Source organism: Pituophis catenifer, unplaced genomic scaffold (assembly GCF_029215685.1).
Source record: "Pituophis catenifer annectens isolate HBS135680 unplaced genomic scaffold, rPitCat1.0.hap2 SCAF_15, whole genome shotgun sequence".
NCBI lineage: Eukaryota > Metazoa > Chordata > Lepidosauria > Squamata > Colubridae > Pituophis > Pituophis catenifer.
Window position 1 is genome coordinate 15,534,322 of NW_027256895.1, and position 22,332 is coordinate 15,556,653.

The 22,332-nt window shown below is 38.9% G+C and overlaps 1 protein-coding gene across 1 annotated transcript; it reads left to right on the top strand.

The window, feature by feature from the left end:
* Positions 1-219: 219 nt before the first annotated feature.
* LOC139324424 (vomeronasal type-2 receptor 26-like) lies at positions 220-4,969 on the top strand. The gene is made up of 4 exons (XM_070954137.1): positions 220-639; positions 2,349-2,576; positions 3,710-3,836; positions 4,071-4,969. Exons 1-4 carry the CDS (start codon positions 220-222, stop codon positions 4,967-4,969), a joined length of 1,674 nt encoding a protein of 557 aa, XP_070810238.1.
* The last annotated feature ends 17,363 nt before the right edge of the window (positions 4,970-22,332 follow it).

Consider the following 22,332-nt stretch of genomic DNA (forward strand, 5'->3'; position numbering starts at 1 on the left):
AGAAGAATCTGCTTTGACTTTATTAAAAGTTTCCCCAAAAAGACATACACTCATGAGTTCTCTGATATGTTAGAGGATGGAAATGAACTATACGACACTCTCATGGCAAGCATAGCGTCTGCTGTGATTGTACAAGCTGAATTTATGCTGACTATGAGGTTGTTGTTCTCTTATCAAGGTCCATCAAAAAACGAGAAAGTCTGGATCATGATAGCCCAGATGGATTTCACTTCCACTTCTATGCAAAGGGACTGGCCTCTACACTACATTCATGGTGCTATATCCATTGTGGTTCACTTAAGTGACTTGGTCGGATTTCAGGATTTTGTTAGGGAAAGAAATCCGGCCACCAATGAAGAAGATGGCTTTCTCAAGGAGTTTTGGGAAGATGCGTTTCAATGTGCGTTCCCCAACTCCAGCGGAGTGAAGAATTTTGATGGTCTATGCACTGGGGAGGAGAAGATAGAGACTCTCCCTTCTTCGATTTTTGACATGAACATGAATAGCCACAGTTACACCATCTACAATGCCGTCTATGCTGTGGTACATGCCTTGCATGCTCTGTATTCATTCAAAAGGAAACACACAGTTTTGCCAGATACAAGTCAACTGAATCTTCGCCATCAAGAATTTTGGCAGGTATCCTTTTGAGTTTCTGTATGTATTTTATAAATTCTCTCTCTCTTTCCCCCACCCCCCCAATTATGTGTGATATGTTTAGTCTTCAATCTTGAGTCCTCTTCCAGACAGCCAGGAATTTGGTATGCTTGCACAATATCTTAGCTTTTTCTACTTCTGCATTCTTCTGGACAGAGAGATCTGATGTAGTTCCTGGATTTTATTGGAGCCACTCTCCCACCTTAGGCGTCATAGCCCCAAGTGTTCCCACTACACCTGGAATCACTTTGTTCTTCAGTTCCAACATCAGACCATGGTATTTCTCCAGCTTCTCATTTTTCCTGATGTTGCTGTCATTCTGCACCACCTTTGTCTTTCGATCCTTGAGTGCTATGATTATTTCTGGTTGATTGACTACTACCTGCCCATCTGTCCGGATCTGGAAGTCCGACAAAATCTTAGCTTTCTTATACTCCACACACCACCTGTGGGGTCTCCCATCTGGACTTAGGAGGATCTAGCCCTTACTCTTTGCAGATATTCCTGTTCACAATGTCATCTATTTGGTTGTGCCCTTTATTGTATGCTGTTCCTGACTTCATTTTACAGACCTGAAATATGTGTTGAACTGTCTCCGAGTCCTCTCTGCATAGTTTGCACCTTAGATCCTGTCATGTTTTTAGACAGTTTCGATGTGCCTGTTGTTGTGTTACTATGATGAATGCCTCATGCTGCCTTTTGGTTCAGCAATTGGTAGGACTTCCCAATGTCTGCCACTTCAGCTATCTGATGGAAGGAGGAGGAGGAGGAGGAGGAGGAGGAGGAGGAGGAGGAGGAGGAGGAGGAGGAGGAGGAGGAGGGAGAAGAAGAAGAAGAAGAAGAAGAAGAAGAAGAAGAAGAAGAAGAAGAAGAAGAGGAGGAGGAGGAGGAGGAGGAGGAGGAGGAGGAGGAGGAGGAGGAGGAGGAGGAGGGGGGGGGGGAGGGGGGAGGGGGAGGGGGAGGGGGAGGAGGAGGAGAGGAGGGGAGGAGGAGGAGGAGGAAGAAGAAGAAGAAGAGGAGGAGGAGGAGGAGGAGGAGGAGGAGGAAGAAGAAGAGGAAGAGGAAAGAGGAAAAGTGGAAATATCCTAGACTTTCTAAAAACTAAAAAAAAAAAAAAAAAAAACTACCTCATGAGTACTATCTCAAATAACAATGGGTGAGGCTGCCAGAAGAACAAGAAACAGAACCAGAAGAAGAAGACCTCATGAGAGAAATGCTAGTTATCAAGTATTCATAGAATTCATAGAATAACAGAGTTGGAAGGGACCTTGGAGGTCTTCTAGTCCAACCCCCTGCCTAGGCAGCAAAACCTACAACACTTCAGACAAATGATTATCCAACATCTTCTTAAAAACTTCCAGCGTTGGAGCATTTACAACTTCCCATGCAGGGTTTTGTCTTGCCATGACACTTCCTCGAATTGATTTTCCTATCATGTCCGCTCTTACCTCAGGAATTCTGTCAGCAGTTCATCTTTGGGTGCCATCTTACTGATGTTCTACTGGGTGTCCTGGGGCTTATTCAGAACAATGGATCCTATTCTTCTGAAATAATACTTAAAGGATATTATGGATATTATGACAAAAAACAATAACTAATCAAGAAAATATTGTAGGCCTCTTTCTTCCAAAAGTCCTTTAAATATTTGTCTAGTCAATTTTATAACATCTTTGTTTCTTTTTCTCATTGAGTTGCATCATTTTCTGAGGACTGTCTCATTTAACAATAATGCTGGGGAGCCTGTTTCCTTTGATGAAAGTGGGCAATTGGTGTCAGGATTTGACATAATCAACTGGATCACCTTGCCAAACCAGTCCCTCCTTAGAGTCAAAGTTGGAAGTTTAGAGGTACATACATCTGAAGAAATGAAATTCACCATTCAGGAGAAGGCCATTGTTTGGCCCACCAGTTTTAATCAGGTAGGCTGGAGGAATCTGTTGTGTGATTGTGCCTCCAAATACAACATTAATATAAGCAAAGATTCCAAGATCACATTCTATCAGAGAAGACCCCAAACTCTTAAGCTCTTTAACTTCCCTTCACAAAGTCATAGATTGTTCATCAAACCCCAAATATTTATTACATGAAATTAATTCCCTTCACAGACAACATGAAAAACAAAGCTTACAAGAAGAAGCTTCTTCTAGCAGAAATCCCCAAGTTATTCAGCTCTTTGGCTTCCCTTCATGAAGTGTTAGATTGTTCACCAAACTCCAAATGTTTATTATATCAGTTTAAGAAATAGTACTTTAACTAATATTACACTCATGACAACAGCAACAACAATGGAAAGTCTCATAAATCTTTGGAAGTCTGTCCTGACCACTCTGAAGGACACTATTCTTTACTTTGCCAAAGTAAAGTATACCAAACAAGTAAACCAAGTCTTACTTTTGTTTGCTATATATGTTTTTTTATCTATACTGTATTTTTTGGAGTATAAGACGCACCTTTCCCCCCCGCTCAAAGGGGCTGAAAATTTAGATGCATCTTATACACCGATTGTAGCCCTGCCCACCCACTCCCCCCACCCTTTGGCCTCTGCCTCCCAGTAGTTAACTCCTTGCAGCAAACAGCAAGAAAAAGCAGCTCCTTTCAGATTCAGCACAGCCTAATTAGCACAAATTGATTGGATCGGCCTCCCAACTTTCAGCTGCTTTGCTCTCAGCTGCTTTGCGCAAGCCTCTGCTGCTTGCTGCAAGGAAGAAAATTGCTGGAGCAGATTTTTTTTTTCCCCTTGTGCTAATCAATCTATGCTGAAAATCAAAATAAAGTAAAGCAGGCTGTTTGCTGTTTGCTGCAACGAGGCAAAATTTGCTTAGAGGCAGAGGCAGAAGGAGATTCCTTTTTCTTCTTTTCCTCACCAAAAAAGGTAGGTGCGTCTTATAGTCTGGTGCATCTTATATACTCCGAAAAATACGGTAATTACCATCTTTCCTATAGATTTGTGGAATAATAAAATACTGCTGCTCTTTGAGGCAAATATATATACATACATATATATATATATAACCCTAGTTCAGCATTCTCCTTTTCTCTGTTATCCTTTCAGGTTCAGCCCCTTTCAGTGTGCAATGATCACTGTCTTTCAGGTCAAAGAAAAACTGTGAAAGAAGGGAAACTGTTCTGTTGCTATGATTGTCTTCCATGTGCAGAAGAAAAGATTTCAGCACAAGAGGGTAAGATGTGCATCAACAGAATTTGTTGATTGAATAAGATATAATGTGTTGGTTGGTTCATTTCTGTCTCTATTATTCAAGCTTCTTTGTCTCCCATTTCACTTGAAAATTAAAACTTTCAAACCTTAGAATATGACGGACATGTTTCCACTACATTCTAATACATAAAGTCTCAGATGTGTAATTTTGCGTTCAGTTGTAGCAATATAAACAATGTATTATGTTCTTTTTCAGATGCAGATGACTGTGTCCCATGTCCAAGAGATCAGTATGCAAATTTCCATCAAAATGCATGCATTGTTAAAGAGATCTCCTTCTTATCTTACCAAGACATTTTAGGAATGATATCTTTGGTGTTTGCATTCTTTTTTGCTTTCATGACAGTACTTGTGCTTGCTATCTTCATTAAGCACAATGACACACCTATTGTCAAAGCCAACAACCAGAGCCTCTCCTACCTTCTCCTCACCTCTCTTCTCTTCTCCTTCCTTTCTGCTTTCCTTTTCATTGGTCAGCCAACAGTACTGACATGTCTCCTTCGACAAGTTGCTTTTAGTTTCATATTTTCAGTAGCAATTTCTTGCGTGCTGGCCAAGACTATCATTGTAGTTCTTGCTTTCATGGCCACCAAACCAGGATCTGGAATAAGGAAATGGGTAGGAAACAGATTGGCTACTTCGATTGTCTTTTCTTGCTCCTTTTTTCAAGCTTCTCTTTGTGTCATTTGGCTGGCAACCTCTGCCCCATTTCCAAATTTTGACATGTATTCCCTGCATAAAGAAATTATACTAGAATGTAATGAAGGGTCAACTTACATGTTTTACTGTGTTTTGGGTTTCATGAACATTCTTGCCCTAGTCAGTTTCATGGTTGCATACCTAGCTAGGAACTTGCCTGACACATTTAATGAAGCCAAATTCATCACCTTCAGCATGCTGATCTTCTGCAGTGTGTGGTTGTCCTTTTTCCCAGCCTATCTGAGCACCAAGGGCAAACACATGGTGGCTGTGGAAATCTTCTCCATCTTTGGCTCCAGCGCAGGGTTACTGGCTTGCATTTTTTTACCCAAATGTTACATTATTATTTTACGTCCTGAACTAAATAAAAGAGAACAGCTAGTGAGGAGGAAATAGTATCTCCAAGTTGTTTAATGAACATTGCTGAAAATTCTACGTGATAAGCACTATGTTTAAATTTGAAAATAAAGATTATGAAAATATCTCCATCTAATATTATAATAAAAATTTTAATTAGCAATTTTATGATGTTTGTGTATCTATATTTTTCTTTACTGTACACTGCCTTGAGTCCTACGGGAGAAAGGCGGTATAGAAATATAATAAATAAATAAATAAATAAATAAATAAATAAATAAATAAATAAAGAAAGAAAGAAAGAAAGAAAGAAAGAAAGAAAGAAAGAATAAAGAGAGAAAGAAAGTTCTTACAATTTAGAAACATCCTAGTCTTACGTGAAAGCATACAGTATTATTAAACTACTAATGGAAGTGTTTATGCTTCTTCTAAAAAAAAGAGAACTTATTCTCCTAATTTCCTTTATGTTTATTTGTTCAATGATGTTTTTCTCTGAAAGACAGAAATTAGTTCCAAATATTAATTTTGACCTCCCATTCTGTTCTTTTCATCATTTGACATATCACAGACATATCTGGAAGATTTTTTTTTTTTTTTTTTGCTATCTGTATACTACTATTATCTAGAAGATGATTAACCATATCCTCCAGTGTTTGCAGTCTTGCCAGCAACTTCTAGAACTCTCCAGGGAATCCAGAGTAGAATACAGTGGAGTGGAGTGGAGTGGAATGGAATGGAATGGAATGGAATAGAATAGAATAGAATAGAATAGAATAGAATAGAATAGAATAGAATAGAATAGAATAGAATAGAATAGAATAGAATAGAATAGAATAACAGAGTGGAGGTTTTCTAGTCCAACCCCCTGCTTAGGCAGGAAAACCTTCACCACTTCAAACAAATGGTTATCCAACATCTTCTTAAAAACTTCCAGTGTTGGAGCATTCACAACTTCTGGAGGCAAGTTGTTCCACTGATTAATTGTCCTCACTTAAGTTTCTCCTTAATTCCAGTTTGCTTCTCTCCTTGATCAGTTTTCATCCATTGTTTCTTGTCCTGCCCTTTAGTGCTTTGAAAAATAAATTGACCCCTTCCTTTTTGTGGCAGCCCCTCAAATACTGGAATACTGCTATCATGTTCCCCCTAGTCCTTCTTTTCTCTAGACTAGCCAAACCCGAATCTTGCAGCCATTCTTCATATGTTTTTGTCTCCAGGCCTTTAATCATCTTAGTTACTCTTCTTTGCACTTTTTCCAAAGTCTCAACGTCTTTTTTGTAATGTAATGATCAAAACTGGATGCAGTATTCGAGATGTGGTCTTACTAAGGTTTTACAAAGCAGTACTAATACTTCACATGATTTTGATGCTATGCCTCTGTTTATACAACCAAGACTTGTACTAGCTTTTTTGCCTGCTGCCGCACACTGCTAACTCATTTTTAAGTTATTGTTCACTAGGACGCCAAGGTCCTTTAAATTGAAATTGAAATCCAGGAATTTCCAGAAATCAGACTAAATTGGAAAATGAAATAATATCCTGAAGGATGGGAATAATAATTCACTCCTGTCTCTGATCAAGAAAAAGTAGACGGGATTTGAGCTCATATTATCAAAGTCTTTACCATTTAAATATCTTTTAAAAAGGTGAAATCATGGCAACTGGACCAAAGTTTGTTAATATGAGATGTTTTGTGTTACGTTCGATGTGGAACACATGGCAGAAGATGGACATCTGATTGCAGATGCAACCAGCCGGCAGGAGAAAGACGTTATGCGATTGGCTAAGCCACTTGGCAACTCGGATATAAAAGAGCTGTCAGAACGGGAAAAGCCACTCGCTCACTCAGGCTGTTAGCATAAGAGCGAGTCACTCTTAGCTGGTTATTGTTAGCTAATAAACAGTTTGTCACATGTAAATGCCTTATTCTCTAATATGTAAATAGTATATGAACGGGATATCAGGGGTTAATTTATTCTTCACTTATTAATGTATTCATGTTTCACCACTCCCATACCTAGCTCCGCCCATTGTATATATAAGGAGCTGCACACACTCTCTTCTTTGCTTCTATCTGTGAATATTCAGTGAATATAGAATGCCTTATGTAAATAAAAGAAAATATATTTGAACTCTTAACTCTTATATAATTTATTGAATCTGATCCTGAAAATATTGCAACAAGCTGGTAGCAGAGGATGGTTGAATTGACTCAATAAAAACTTAAATATGTCTAAGAGAGATAGGCCCAACACCAGGGCATACAGCAAAGAAATGGAAACGGATCAAGAAATAATAGATGAGTCCACAAATGCAATTTCGAGAGAATCTGAAGAATACACGACTGAAGAAGAAGAAATAATAGATGAAGATGATGACCGAGAGGAAATTAAAATAGAAAACAACGAACTCAGGTCAGAAATATTAAAACTGTTAAAGAGCCAGAAAAACGATGAAAGCCTCATCGCGAACCTCCAAGACATGTTGAAAAACAGCGGAGCAGCGAGAGAGAAGCACATCACTACCGAAAAATCAAAAGACTCAAAAATAGTAAGTGATACGACTACAGAAAAGAACGCTATAAAGAAGAAAAACGGTGATCCCGCGCAAAATTTTGAATGGCAGCCATCTTGGTTTCAACAGACCTCCAGAGTGAACGAAGCAGAGCCAATCAGAAAATTTGATTCAAAACTTCTGGCGCGAAAGGCACTACTAGATAATGAAAACGAAAAAGAAAAATCAAACACCTCAGAAGAATCAGAATCAGAAAGTGAAGGTGATTCAACAGATACTCAAATAAAGTCAGCAATGAAGACGCTTTTTGCTGCATTTGGACCAAAACTAAAAATTACCAAAAAGTCAACCAGAAAACGGACGAGCAAGCCAACGTCTCAAAATCTACCCACTCCCATCCTGACGACGAGAACACCGACGCCTGAACCAAGGGAGCCCTGCAAATATCGTCCCACACCGCAGACCGATGCAAGCACTAACTCTCTCAAGAGAAGAAAAAGAACAACCGCCATCGTCAGAACCCCTAAGGTCGAGCCAGAGACCGATTCATCTGAAGAGGAGCTGAACGAGCGAGCCGCAACGACGAGAACCTCTCACGACGACTCCAGGAACGAAATGAGCAACGCGCATGCGCGAGACTACGCAGACGGCCCAGGAAGACTTGAGTTGCCGAAAGGACCCTGCAGACTCATCGTGAGCATTCCCACACCGTTTTGTAATTTCCACCATTTACAAGACCACGGACTACCTCCGGTTGTAAGTAATGGACCTAATAATGTCGGAAACTTGCCCAGTGACTTCCCAAAGTTGAGAATAGATGGCATTAATTTACAAGAATGGTATCAGCAGCTCCAGGTTGTCTTTATGAAAGAAAACTTACTGTTTTTCATCACTAATCCCCCAAAAAGACCTTGGACTTTAAAGTTAGACTGCTTACACCATAGAGCATTTTTCTTATTAATTTCTAGTGTATCTCCTGCCATGTATCACCGCATTAAGCAAAATCTGACTGTCTCAGAAATTATTCAATGCATGTTCAATTTGTTTCACAGTGATAGTGTAGCTACCACCACAAGAATGTCTAAAGATTTCTTTTCTTCTAGGATAAAACCAGGGGTTTCCATAAGTGAACATTTAATATCTTTAAACAAAATAAGAGCTGAACTGCATTTAAGGGGGGAGGTGATTTCAGACCAAACAATGAAAAGTGTTATCATCAACTCACTTGACCCATCATGGAACAATTATATGTCACATTTAGACACAATCAATCTAGGATACTTATCCATAGAAAGTCTATCCAATAAGTTAATAGCTGAAGACAATTCAAGGAAGAGTCGCTCTAACAATCACATAGAACACAAACCATATAGAAAAGTAGCTTTCCAAGAAAGATATAATGAAACATTCAGATGCCACAACTGTGGATCCAGGGAACACAATAGAAGAGATTGTCCCAAAATTACAAAAGAAAGACATAGGTCAGAACACAGAAACAAATACACCTATAGACAGTCTTCCATTGATAGACATAGATATAGAAGCCCACCAAATTACAAAGAGTATAGAGGGGGTAGAGATAATTCAAAGGACAGAAAATCTGGTTCACTAAATGGACTAAACAAGCAAGACAACACTAACATACAGCAAACTGAGGATAATAATTGGCTTATTGATTCTGGAGCAACCAACCATACCACTAATAATAAAAATATATTATCTTCATTTATAGAAGATAAATTTGTAATAAAGGTAGCTAACCAAGAAAAGGTCCAAGTATTAGGTAGAGGGAATGTAACCTTACCTGGTCTAGGAAAAATAGAGGGGGTATTACTGATACCTGAGATACCTCATAACATATTAAGTGCCATAAAACTAAGCAGAGATTCAGATATTAATATTGTGTTTTCAAAAGGAAAAGCAACTTTGGAGAAAAATAAAACAGATATAGGTACAGTAATGATTAAAGGAGGCCTACCTTATTTAATAACTAAGGAGAAATGGTTACACAACATTGATTCAAATATGGAGGATTGTATTGAACCAGATAATGGAAACATTAGCAACAGTGACAATGATGAATGTAAAATAGCTCACGATAACAAGGACACACATAATGAGAAAAAACCAAAAATAGGTAAGCCAATTCATGATGAGTGTGCTCATGTCTTACATAGGAAATTAGGACATGCCAGTTTTCCTGTAGTACAGAAAATGACTGAACACGCAGAAGGTGTTAAAATAAAAAATTGTGAAAACTATTTGGAATGCTCAGTATGTAAATCTACAAAACTAAAAACTAGTCCCAGGCCTAGAAAATCAACAAGGTCAACTAACAAAATTTTTGATTTAGTACACATGGACCTGGTTGGTCCACTAACTCCTTCAATCATTTACAAAAAACGTTACTTCTTAACTATTGTGGATGACTATAGTCGCTATGGATTTGTTTACACATTAAAACACAAGGATGAAACCTTTCAGAAATTTAAAGAGTTTTACAAACGCGTAGAAACACAACACAATATCAGAATAAAACAAATAATGACAGATAGGGGATGTGAATTCATGTCTAAGGAATTCTCCCAATGGCTGAAGGACAGAGGAATGTTACATTACACATCTAGCCCATTTTCCGCGTTCCAGAACGGAATTGCAGAGAGGAAGAACTCAACATTACAAACCATGATTAGATGCACATTGGAAGATGCTGGCTTGAGCAAACAATTCTGGTCAGAAGCCCTACAATATTCCAATTACACACAAAATAGAACTTGGTCCAGCATTGTAAATAAGACACCATATGAAGTGATGTATAGTAGGAAACCAAAATTAGCACACATGCATATATTTGGAGTCACCGCAGACGTACACATACCTAAACAATTGAGAAGAAAGGGAGAAAATGTGTCTAGAAGACTTAGATTTATGGGATATGAGACAGGTACAAAAGGATACAGATTCATTGATAATAATAACAAATTTATAGTTTCCAGAACAGCTGTGTTTCATGAACAGGCCAACTGGTCTAAAATACATCTTAATGAAATATTCCCAAGCAACAACACAGATACAAAATCCCAAGAGAAAAAATCTGTAGAAAAGCAAAATGACCACAAATATAGAAACAAAACTAAAACTTGGACAAACAGTCAACACAAAATAAAGACAGATACATTAACAAAAAAGGAAGCAAGATATTTGCATGACAATAATAGTAAACCTGAGAAAACAATTAGAAACACTAGAAACCAAATACCAAACAAATACAAAGATTATATAATGCATATGGATGGAGAATCTACGACACCTAACACATATGAGGAAGTGTTAAAACTTCCTCCTAAAGAAAAAGAAAAGTGGGAATTAGCAATGGCAAAAGAGATGGAAAGTTTACAAGGATTAAATGTATTTACACCTGCAATTGCACCAAAGGACAAAACAATTATTGGCACTAGGTGGATATATAAAATTAAAAATTTAGAGGGAGGCAATACTCTATACAAGGCTAGATTAGTTGCACAAGGTTATGCACAGAAATATCCAGAGGCCTATACTGACACATACTCCCCCACAGTAAGAACTGAAAGTGTCAAAACGGCTCTAGTTGTAGCATCAGCACTCAATCTCGATGTATTCCAGTATGACATACAGACTGCGTATTTACACGCAAAATTAGATAAGGAAATCTATGTAAGAGCACCTCACAGTCAATACACAAATAAGGATGAGATTTGGTTATTAAACAAAAGTCTATATGGGTTAAAACAATCTTGTAAACGATGGTATGATTGTTTAGTGAAAGTACTTAAAACCATGGAATTCAATGCTACTACTGCTGATAATTGTTTCTTTGTTAAAAAGGGTAATGATTACATAGAATTTGTATTAATCTATGTGGACGACATTTTATATATAGGTAAACATAAAGAAAGAAGAGAAACATTTGTAACTAAGTTAAATGAACATTTCTCATTGAAATCTTTAGGTAAAGTAAATAAGTATCTTGGTGTTCAAATTAGTAAAACTAGAAGGGGATTCAAGCTTTCTCAGAAAGATAAGATCATAGAACTTTTGAACAAATGTAATCTAAATGACGCAAAACCTTGTGACACTCCAATGCAAACTGATTTCCTAAGAAATGCTGATGAATCATCCCCTGAATTCAAAGATAACACGTTCTATAGATCAATCATAGGTTCACTTCTTTACATTTCTAATTGGACAAGACCTGATATCGCTTTACCCCTCAATTTATTGTCCAGGCATGTCAGCAAACCAACGATGTATCATTGGGAAGCTGTTAAAAGAATATTAAGATATTTAAAAAATACTTTAGATTTCTGCTTAATGTTAGAACCTAATAATGTCAAGGAACCGAAACTCACATGTTACGCAGATGCAGATTGGGCTGGAGACATTTCATGCAGAAAAAGTACATCTGGTTACTTATTTCTCCTAAACGGTTGTCCAGTTTACTGGTACACTGGCAAACAAGATTTAGTGGCCACTTCAACGACAGAAGCGGAATATGTTTGTTTATCTAAAGCAGCAAATAACCTTGTATGGTTTAATGATCTAATTTCTGATGTTTGGAAAAAACCTGCTCTACCTTTTGTCATGCATGAAGACAATAAAGCAGCCATTGAAATGTCTAGATCTGACGCTATTGGACAGAGATCTAGACATATAGACATAAAATTTAAACATGTGAGACAATTATCTCAAGATGGATTTATTAAAGCAGTGCATTGTGAGACATCAGAACAATTAGCTGACATATTGACAAAGCCTTTGCCATCTAAACAACATAAATACTTGACTTCTAAGTTATATGTATTATATTGTTCTGAATCTGAATGTAATAGATGTAGCATATCGAATCGGCATTTAGAGGGGGATTTGTCACATGTAAATGCCTTATTCTCTAATATGTAAGTAGTATATGAACGGGATATCAGGGGTTAATTTATTCTTCACTTATTAATGTATTCATGTTTCACCACTCCCATACCTAGCTCCGCCCATTGTATATATAAGGAGCTGCACACACTCTCTTCTTTGCTTCTATCTGTGAATATTCAGTGAATATAGAATGCCTTATGTAAATAAAAGAAAATATATTTGAACGCTTAACTCTTATATAATTTATTGAGTCTGATCCTGAAAATATTGCAACACAGTTGTTGAACTGTTACCAGGCCTCGCTCCGTTCTCACCCGCCTTGTTCGAGAATAGAACATTTTGTTACTCATACCACAAAGAGAAATAACGCCATGATATGTCATGTGATGGCAACATGACACAGCAAATTTGACACCCATGCTTTACCGAAAAACCATTTGGGTACTGAAGTAGAAAAGCCAGTTTAAAGATTTCACACATGAAAAGCATAAAATAAACCCCCTTTTGCCTCCCCTACTCCCATGGTCCTTTGTCCACCAATTAGTTGCTCTTGGGTTGTTTTGAGAATAATCTGTCTGCCTGGGACATTCTCAGAAGTTGGAGACCTTGAGGTGAAACAGGCTTAGGCCTCCAGATGGCATGCTTGCATTCCAGAGTTTCCTTCCCAGACCATCCTCACATTCTAATCTTTTCCTTCTTCTCTCCCATTATTATTTTCTGATTGCAAACAGGCTGCATAGTGAGTCAGCCATGACACAGAGAGTCATTGGATTGTACCACCTTTTGTCACATCAACTGCAGGGGTTTCTCCCCAAAATGTATTGTCAATGAAAACACAATCATCCAAGCCAAAAGTATCTAAGTTGGATCATGGCAACTGGACCAAACTTTGTTAATATGAGATGTTTTGGTACTCATCAAAGTAACTTTGCTAGTCAGAATAATAAAAAAAAATAGTTAGGCAGAGTAAGGGGTGAAATCCAGCAGGTTTTAACAGGTTCTGGAGAACCGGTAGCAGAAATTTTGAGTAGTTCAAAGAACCGGCAAATACCACCTCTGGCTGGCCCCAGAGTGGGGTGGGAATGGAGATTTTGCAATATCCTTCCCCCAGGTTGGGGAGGGAATGGGGATTTTGCAGTATCCTTCCCCTGGAGTGGGGTGGGAATGGAAATTTTGCAGTATCCTTCCCCTGCCAGGCCCACTGAGCCACGCCCACCAAGCCATACCACGCCCATCAAGCCACGCCCACAGAACCGGTAGTAAAAAAAAATGAATTTCACCACTGGGCAAAGTACCAGAGAATTGTTGGAATGTACCAACTCTTCTCACATTAATTGCAGGGGTTTCTCCCCAAAATGTACTGCAATATGTTAATGAAAACTCAATCATCCAGGCCAAAAATATCTAAAATAGGTTAAATCATGGCAACTGGGCCAAAGTTTGTTCATCTGAGATATTTTGTTACTCATCCAAGTAACTTCATCAGTCAAAATAATTTGTTTAGTCAATTTAGTTCAATTTACTTCTTAAAGCATGGTTAAGTGATACAGTGCTCTGAATCTGCTAAGGAAAGTCTCCTCATGTATTATAATTACCCTACCCCTATTGTTTTGGACAGGTAACTAGTCTGTAGTATTATCTGTATCTTAAGTTTATTTTAAAGCAAAAATAGAAAACTAATGAAGGACTTTACTCATCTTTGGTAAGGTCAGTGTCCAGAAGAAAAGATTCCATACAGTAAAAAGACACAGTTTTCAGTGGATTTATTTAAAATGCATCTATATTTAATACATGGATCTTATTTATTTACTTTGGGCTTTTGGGGATAGAGTGGCTCAGTGGCTAAGATGCTGAGTTTGTCGATCCAAAGATTGGCAGTTCAGTGGTTCAAATCCCTAGTGCTGCATAATGGGGTGAGCTCCCCTTACTTATCCCGGCTTCTGCCAACCTAGCAGTTTGAAAGCACATTAAAAAATGCAAGTAGAATAATAGGGACCACCTTTGGTGGGAAGGTAACAGCGTTCCATGAGCCTTTGGTGTTTAGTCATGCAGGCCACATGACCACGGAGATGTCTTTGGACAGCGCTGGCTCTTCGGCTTTGAAACAGAGATGAGCACTGCCCCCTAGAGTCGGGAACAACTAGCACATATGTGCAAGGGGAACCTTTACCTTTTACCTTTACCTTTAAAAAAAATCTACCTTCATTATTTTTATAATTTAAAGTGGTGAACATACCTAATACTATTACCTCCTATTTCCCCTCACAACTAACCAGTTGCTATTATTCTTATTTCATCCTCATCCCACTTATCAATAGGGCTGGTAGCTGGACTCCGATAATATTCTGGGAAGTTTTAATGATTCTCTGTAGAGCTTTTTTGTCCTCTACAGAGCTGCTCCCATACCATGCAAGAAAACCGTATGTCAGGACACTATCAATGGTGCTGCGATAGTAGGACAGAAGTAGATGCTGAGATAGATTTAGCTTCCTGAGCATTCTCAGGAAGTACAGCCTCTTCTGTGACTTTTTTTATTTATTTATTTATTTATTTATTTATTTATTTATTTATTTATTTATTTATTTATTTATTTATTTATTTATTATTAAATTTCTATACCGCCCTTCTCCCTGAGGACTCAGGGCGGTGTACAGCCAAAATTAAAAAAAACATGCAGTACAAATATTAAAAAAACAATTAAAAGATATATAAATTTGGCCCAATTAAAACTCACTACCAATTAAAACATTTAAAAATTTCTTCTTAAGCCAGCCTGACTTGCTTGAAAAAATGGGTTTTAAGGGCACGACGGAAGGCACTGAGGTCTTGGATTCTCCTTATCTCTGGGGGCAGCTGATTCCAGAGGGTGGAAGCCCCCACCGAGAAGGCCCTCCCCCTGGCGGTCACCAGCCTACATTGTTTGTCTGATGGCACCCTGAGGAGGCCCTCTCTGTGGGAGCGCACGGGTCGATGGGAGGTCGTCGGTAGCAGCAGGCGGTCTCGCAGATAGCTAGGCCCTATGCCATGGAGCGCTTTAAAGGTGATAACCAACACCTTGAAGCGCACCTGGAAGACCACCGGGAGCCAGTGCAGCTCGCGCAGGAGCGGTGTTACATGGGAGCGCCATGTTGCTCCCATCACTACCCGTGCTGCTGCATTCTGGACCAGCTGGAGCCTCCGGGTGCTCTTCAAGGGGAGCCCCATGTAGAGAGCATTGCAGTAGTCAAGGCAAGAGGTGACGAGGGCGTGAGTGACTGTGCACAAGGAATCCCGATCGAGAAAGGGCCGCAACTGGCGAATCAGGCAAACCTGATAAAAGGTCCCCCTGGTAACAGCCGTCAGATGTTCCTCCAAAGACAGCTGCCTATTCAGGAGGACTCCCAGATTGCGAGCCCTTTCAGTGGGGGCCAAAGACTTGCCCCCAATAGTCAGTGATGGAGTCAACTGACTATATCGGGATGCCGGGAGCCACAGCCATTCAGTCTTGGAAGGGTTGAGTTTGAGCCTGTTCCTCCCCATCCAGATCCGCTCAGCCTCCAGGCACTGGGACATCACTTCAAGGGCATCGTTGGGGTGGCCTGGGGTGGAGATGTATAGCTGGGTGTCATCAGCGTACTGGTGGTATCTCACCCCAAAGCCACGGATGATCTCGCCCAACGGCTTCACATAAATGTTGAACAGAAGGGGCGAGAGGACCGATCCCTGCGGCACTCCACAAATGAGAGGCCTCGAGGTCGACCTCTGCCCCCCTGCCAACACAAACTGCGACCAGTCGGAGAGAAAGGAGGAGAACCACCGTAACACGGTGCCTTCACAAGCATGTTAGCATTCTTCACAAGCATGTTAGCATTCATAGTCCATGAGAGGTCCTTCGAGATATAAATGCCCAGAAATTTAAAACTACCCACCCTCTCCACCTCCTCACCATTTATGTACAATGGTAAATGTACATCTCTCTTCCTCCTGAAGTCAATTATAAGTTTTTTAGTTTTTGTGGTGTTAAGTGTGAGATTATTTTCATTACGCTACAATGTCAGCCCTTGTACTTCCTTCCTGTCCTGCAAAGGATTGTGGCTAGAAAGCATTTTGACAGGAGGACATAGCCAATTTTACATTAGAAGAAATGGATTTCTTCTAAATTTAAGCATCTTGGAAGTAAAAGTGCAGAGATCCCTCACTGCATGCATCATTGCCTGCCTTAACTGATGCAAAGAATGCCTTCTAATTGACAAATGACATCATTGGAGCCTTAATTAAAAAAAAAAGGCTTTGAAAAGAAGTGTGATAACATGTTTGATTAAAAGCAGTGGCAGTACATACAAGGAGCATAGTGGAAATAGTAGTGGAAGAGCAAAGTAGTGGCAGATATAAAAAATGGGATTTGAATTTTTTTTAAAAATTGGGGTGACCTGGATATGACATTACTATCCACTTCCTGGCCATTAGTTGAAATCAGTATTGAAATCAGTGTTAGGATTTGCATGTTTTACTACTCCTAATGGATGACAGATGCCTCCTGTTAATCTATAATTGTTGGGCCAGGATAAATGCAGCTCTGAATAGGAAATTATCTGCCACATCCTATTATCCTATCATGCCATATCCTAGCCTATTACTCTCCTAACATTATCAAATTCTTCTCTGAGTTCTCAGTGGAATTCTGTTTGCTACTGGCAAGACTACTAAGACTAAATAACACAAAGAATCTTCCCTATATCTTGGTGAGCTGCTACAGCAGAAAGCCCAATTTTCATCAGATCTTTTCCTGATACTTTATGCTCTGTCATCTCAGAGAAAAGTTGCTCAGGGATATTTAAATTACAAGAAGAGTTGAGCAGGCAGCTTCTTGAAATGACGCTTAAGATTCCAGTGCTGGTACTGTTGCAGTCTCAGATAATGTACAGCTTTGCTCTTGTTCGATGTCAGGTCAGTGAACCTCTTCCCATTCCTAGATACTTAAAGACTGGACAACTGAACCTTGGTGTCATAACATTTCAAACATTCATGCATTCTGAATTGTTTGGATTTGAAATCCCGCCCACAGATGAAGAACCTGGATTTCCTTTGTAAGACATTCAGATTTATTTTATTTATTTTTATTTATTTATTTTTGTCAAGCATGTATTAGATAACAGATATAAGTATAAACATAACTATGAATACATGAAATGGATACAAATAAATGGAGACTGTAGGACAGGGATGGTAGGCACGCTGGTGCGCTTATGCATGCCTCTTACAGATCTCTTAGAAATGGGATGAGGTCAACAATAGACAATCTAAGGTTAAAGTTTCGGGGGTTTGGGGAAGAAACCACAGAGTCACAGCATGAGTGACTGTGCACAAGGAATCCCGATCGAGAAAGGGCCGCAACTGGCAAATCAGGCAAACCTGATAAAAGGTCCCCCTGGTAACAGCCGTCAGATGTTCCTCCAAAGACAGCTGCCTATCCAGGAGGACTCCCAGATTGCGAGCCCTTTCAGTGGGGGCCAAAGACTCGCCCCCAATAGTCAGTGATGGAGTCAACTGACTATATCGGGATGCCGGGAGCCACAGCCACTCAGTCTTGGAAGGGTTGAGCTTGAGCTTGAGCCTGTTCCTCCCCATCCAGATCCGCACAGCCTCCAGGCACTGGGACATCACTTCAAGGGCATCGTTGGTGTGGCCTGGGGTGGAGATGTACAGCTGGGTGTCATCAGCGTACTGATAGTATCTCACCCCAAAGCCACGGATGATCTCACCCAGTGGCTTCACATAAATGTTGAACAGAAGGGGCGAGAGGACCGATCCCTGCGGCACTCCACAGATGAGAGGCCTCGAGGTCGACCTCTGCCCCCCTGCCAACACAAACTGCGACCGGTCGGAGAGAAAGGAGGAGAACCACCGCAACACGGTGCCTCCCACCCCCAACTCTTCCAGCCGGTGCAACATGATACCATGGTCGATGGTATCAAAAGCCGCTGAGAGATCTAATAGGACCAGAACAGAGGAACAACCCCTGTCCCGAGCCCTCCAGAGATCATCCACCAACGCGACCAATGCCGTTTCTGTGCTGTGCCCAGACCTGAAACCCAACTGGAACGGATCTAGATAGGATGTTTCCTCCAGGAATTGCGGAAACTGTTGCCCGACCACACTGTCAACAACCTTCACAATGAAGCGAAGGTTGGAGACAGGACGATAGTTAGCCAATATTGCCGGATCCAGGGATGGCTTCTTGAGGAGAGGCCTCACCACCGCCTCTTTCAGGGCAGTGGGGAAGTGACCCTCACTCAACGAAGCATTAATGATGCCCTGGAGCCAGCCTCGTGTAACCTCCCGGAAAGCCAGTACCAACCAGGAGGGACACGGGTCCAATAAACATGTGGCCGCACTAAGTCTCTCCAAAATCCTGTCCAGATACAGAAAAAGATTATAAATGTGGCAAAGACAATTTAAAAAAGGGACAAATTACCTAAAACCTTCTTCAACATGATAGAAGAATTAAATTTGATAGATATTTGGTGGACCCTACAGCCAAATGAGGGAAAGTACACTTTTTACTCCAACCCCCAAATATCATGGTCCAGAATAGACATGTTATGGGCAAATAAAGAACTAGGATTGGAATTGGAAACAGTAGAAATTAATCCCAATATATGGACAGATCATAATCCCTTGGAAGCAAAATGGAGGGCCCCAAAAAGAAAGAAGATTAGGAGATGGAGACTAAATTTACAAGTATCGTAAAGGAAGAAGAAGGAATATATTGAAAAGATAATGGGAGAACTGAGATTATTTTTCAAAGAAAATAAAAAGCAACAAACCTCCCTAACTAACCTATGGGATACGATGAAAGCTTACCTAAGGGGGGTAACAATAATTTATAATGCACATAAAAACAAAGAAAAATGGAAGATACACTCTCCAAGAACACTCTCCAAGAAGAAATTGGAAACATGGAAAAGAAACTCCATCTAAGCCCAGGAGACAAAATGGTCAAAGAGAAATTGACAGTACTGAGGCATAAAATGAATATATTAGACCAGGAGGAAATGGCAAATAAACTCAGATAATCCAAACAATATTATTTCGAGAACGCAAATAAGACGGGCAGATGGTTGGCCTATAAATTAAAGAAAGAATATGAAAGGCAGATCATCCAACAACTGGAAGACAAGAAAGGAAACTTACAAAATAAAGAAGAGGACAAAATCAAAATTGCTCAAGAATACTACACAGAGCTTTATAATAAGGAGGATGTATTAATAGAAAAGATTGAAGAATATTTACAGGAGGAAGAGTCCCCACCAGAGAGGAGGAGAGAAAAAGGCTAAACAAAGAAATTACAATCGAAGAACTAAGAGTGGCAATTTCAAAACTTAAAAATAACAAAACACCACGCCCGGATGGTCTCCCAGGAGAAATCTACAAAAAATTTGATGAAATAATAACACCAAAACTATTGGAGATATGCAATGAGACTTTATTGGAAGCAAAAATACCAGAATTGTGGAGGGAAGCATATATCACACTACTTCCGAAAGAAGGTACAGACCAAAAACAAATTAAAAATCACAGACCGATCTCCCTTTTAAACACAGACTATAAAATTTTCATGAACATAATTGCGGAAAGACTGAAAAGAATATTAAATTCTATTATACACCCGGATCAGAATGTCTTCTTACCAAATAGACAAATAAGGAATAACATAAGAATAGTTGTGGATGCCCTCGAATATTATGAAGCCCACCCGGAGAAGCAAATGGCTCTTGTATTTTTAGATGCCCAAAAAGCTTTTGATAATCTTAATCTTGATTGAACAAATTAAAATTATGAAATTCGGAACCAATTTTGAGAAAATGATAGAAATAATTTATAAATTACAAAGGGCAAGAGTAATAATAAATGGGGATATGACAAATTCATTTCAAATTAAGAAAGGTGTAAGACAAGGGTGCCCGTTATCACCTTTGCTATTCATCTTGACACTAGAAACCCTATTAAATAGAATTAGGAAAAACAGCGGAATAAAAGGATTAAAGATTAGGAGAGAGGAGTATAAGACTCAGGCCTTTGCGGATGACGTAGTATTCATCTTAGAGAAACTGTTAGAATTGGGCCTGAGAATTTTGGAGGAAATAGGAAGGTATGGAGAGGTAACCAGACTTAAATTGAATAAAGGGGAAACTAAATTGTTGGTCAAAAACTTAACAGAAACGCAAAAGAAAGAATTAGAAAAGGAATTAGACCTATAACTAGTAAAAAATAATAATAATTAGGAATATGAATATCAGCTAGATGCTCAGCTCTGAAAGAAGATAACTATACACCTTTGGTTAAAAGAATAAAACTAGATATGGAAAAATGGGAGAAATTGCAACTATCACTTTTGAGCAGGACAGCTTCGATAAAGATGAATATCCTGCCCAAATTATTATATCTATTCCAAACAATACCCGTCATCTTAGACAAAAAATTGTTCACAGAAATTAACAAAATTATTAAGAAATTCATTTGGGCCAGGAAAAAACCAAGAATTAATTTGCGATCATTACAAGACAACAGAAGTAGGGGAGGTTTCAGACTCCCAGCATGGAAAGTATATTATAAAGCAGCCATCCTAGTATGGATAAGAGAATGGGTTAATTTAAGAAACAAAAGAATCCTAAATTTGGAAGGGCATGACCTACAAAAAGGGTGGCACGCCTTCTTGTGGGACAAAAAGAAAAAGACCAAAACGTATTTCCATAGACAAAGGATAAGAGAAGTATTAATACAAGTATGGGAGGAAATTAGAAGAAAACAATACATGAAAATCCCGAACTGGCTATCGACAATGGAACCCATGATATACCCAAATACATTAGAGATTAAAAAAATGATTAGTTATAAAGAGCTTCTAGACAGCCAAGGAAACCTCATAAGTAATCAATCCCTAGGCGAGCAGGGAATACACATAGACTGGTGGCCATACTTGCAAATTCAATCTAGGTACAAAAAAGATAAGGAAGAAGAAACAAACAGATTAGACAAATTACTGATAGGCCCAGAAAAAAAAGTACTATCTAGATTATATAACTATTTATTACCATTTGATAGGGCAGAAGAGGTAGTAAAAGAGCCAATGATAGCGTGGGCCAAAAATATTGGACATAATATAAATTTGGATGAATGGGAGATGATTTCAAATAGAAACTACAAATTAACAAAAGTGGCAACATACAAAGAAAACCAATATAAAATGCTATACAGATGGCACCTAGCGCCCGTGAGATTAGCAAAAATATATCCAAATGTAAGTCCCAAATTTTGGAAGTGTGGATGTCACCAAGGTACCTTCTTTCATATGTGGTGGTCCTGTCCCAAAGCAATGAGGTATTGGAGAAAAATTCAAAATTGGCTATAAGAATCAACTAATGAAAAAAATGAATTGATATCTGAAACATTTCTCCTGGGAATACTGAAGATGAAATATCGGGAAAAAAATAGATATTTAATCATACATATACTCAGTGCAGCAAGAATAGCCTATGCCCAATATTGGAAAGGAAAGTATACATCACCACAGGAACATATAATTCAGAAGGTTCTAGAATGTGCTGAAATGAACAAATTAACTTTAGAATTAAATGAGAAAGAAGACTCAGAATATTATACGGTGTGGGATGATTGGTACAGGTGGATTGACAATCGAATAAAGAATAGATAAAAGTTAATATAAATTTTAAGATGCATATGTAAATTACGTTACACTACGATGAAATGTAAAAGAAGAATCAATCTAACCTGTGTAGAAAAGTAACACTGTCTGACTGATTGTATTGTATTGTATTATAATAAATTTCAATAAAAAAATTAAAAAGAAAAAAGAAAAAAGAAAAGAGTTGGACACAACAGAAATAGAAAGAAGAAATTTCAAAAATTAAAAAACCAGATAACTGCCTATCTTTAGTCTCATAGAGGCAAGTACAGCATTTTATAAAACTCAGAGAAAAATAGTT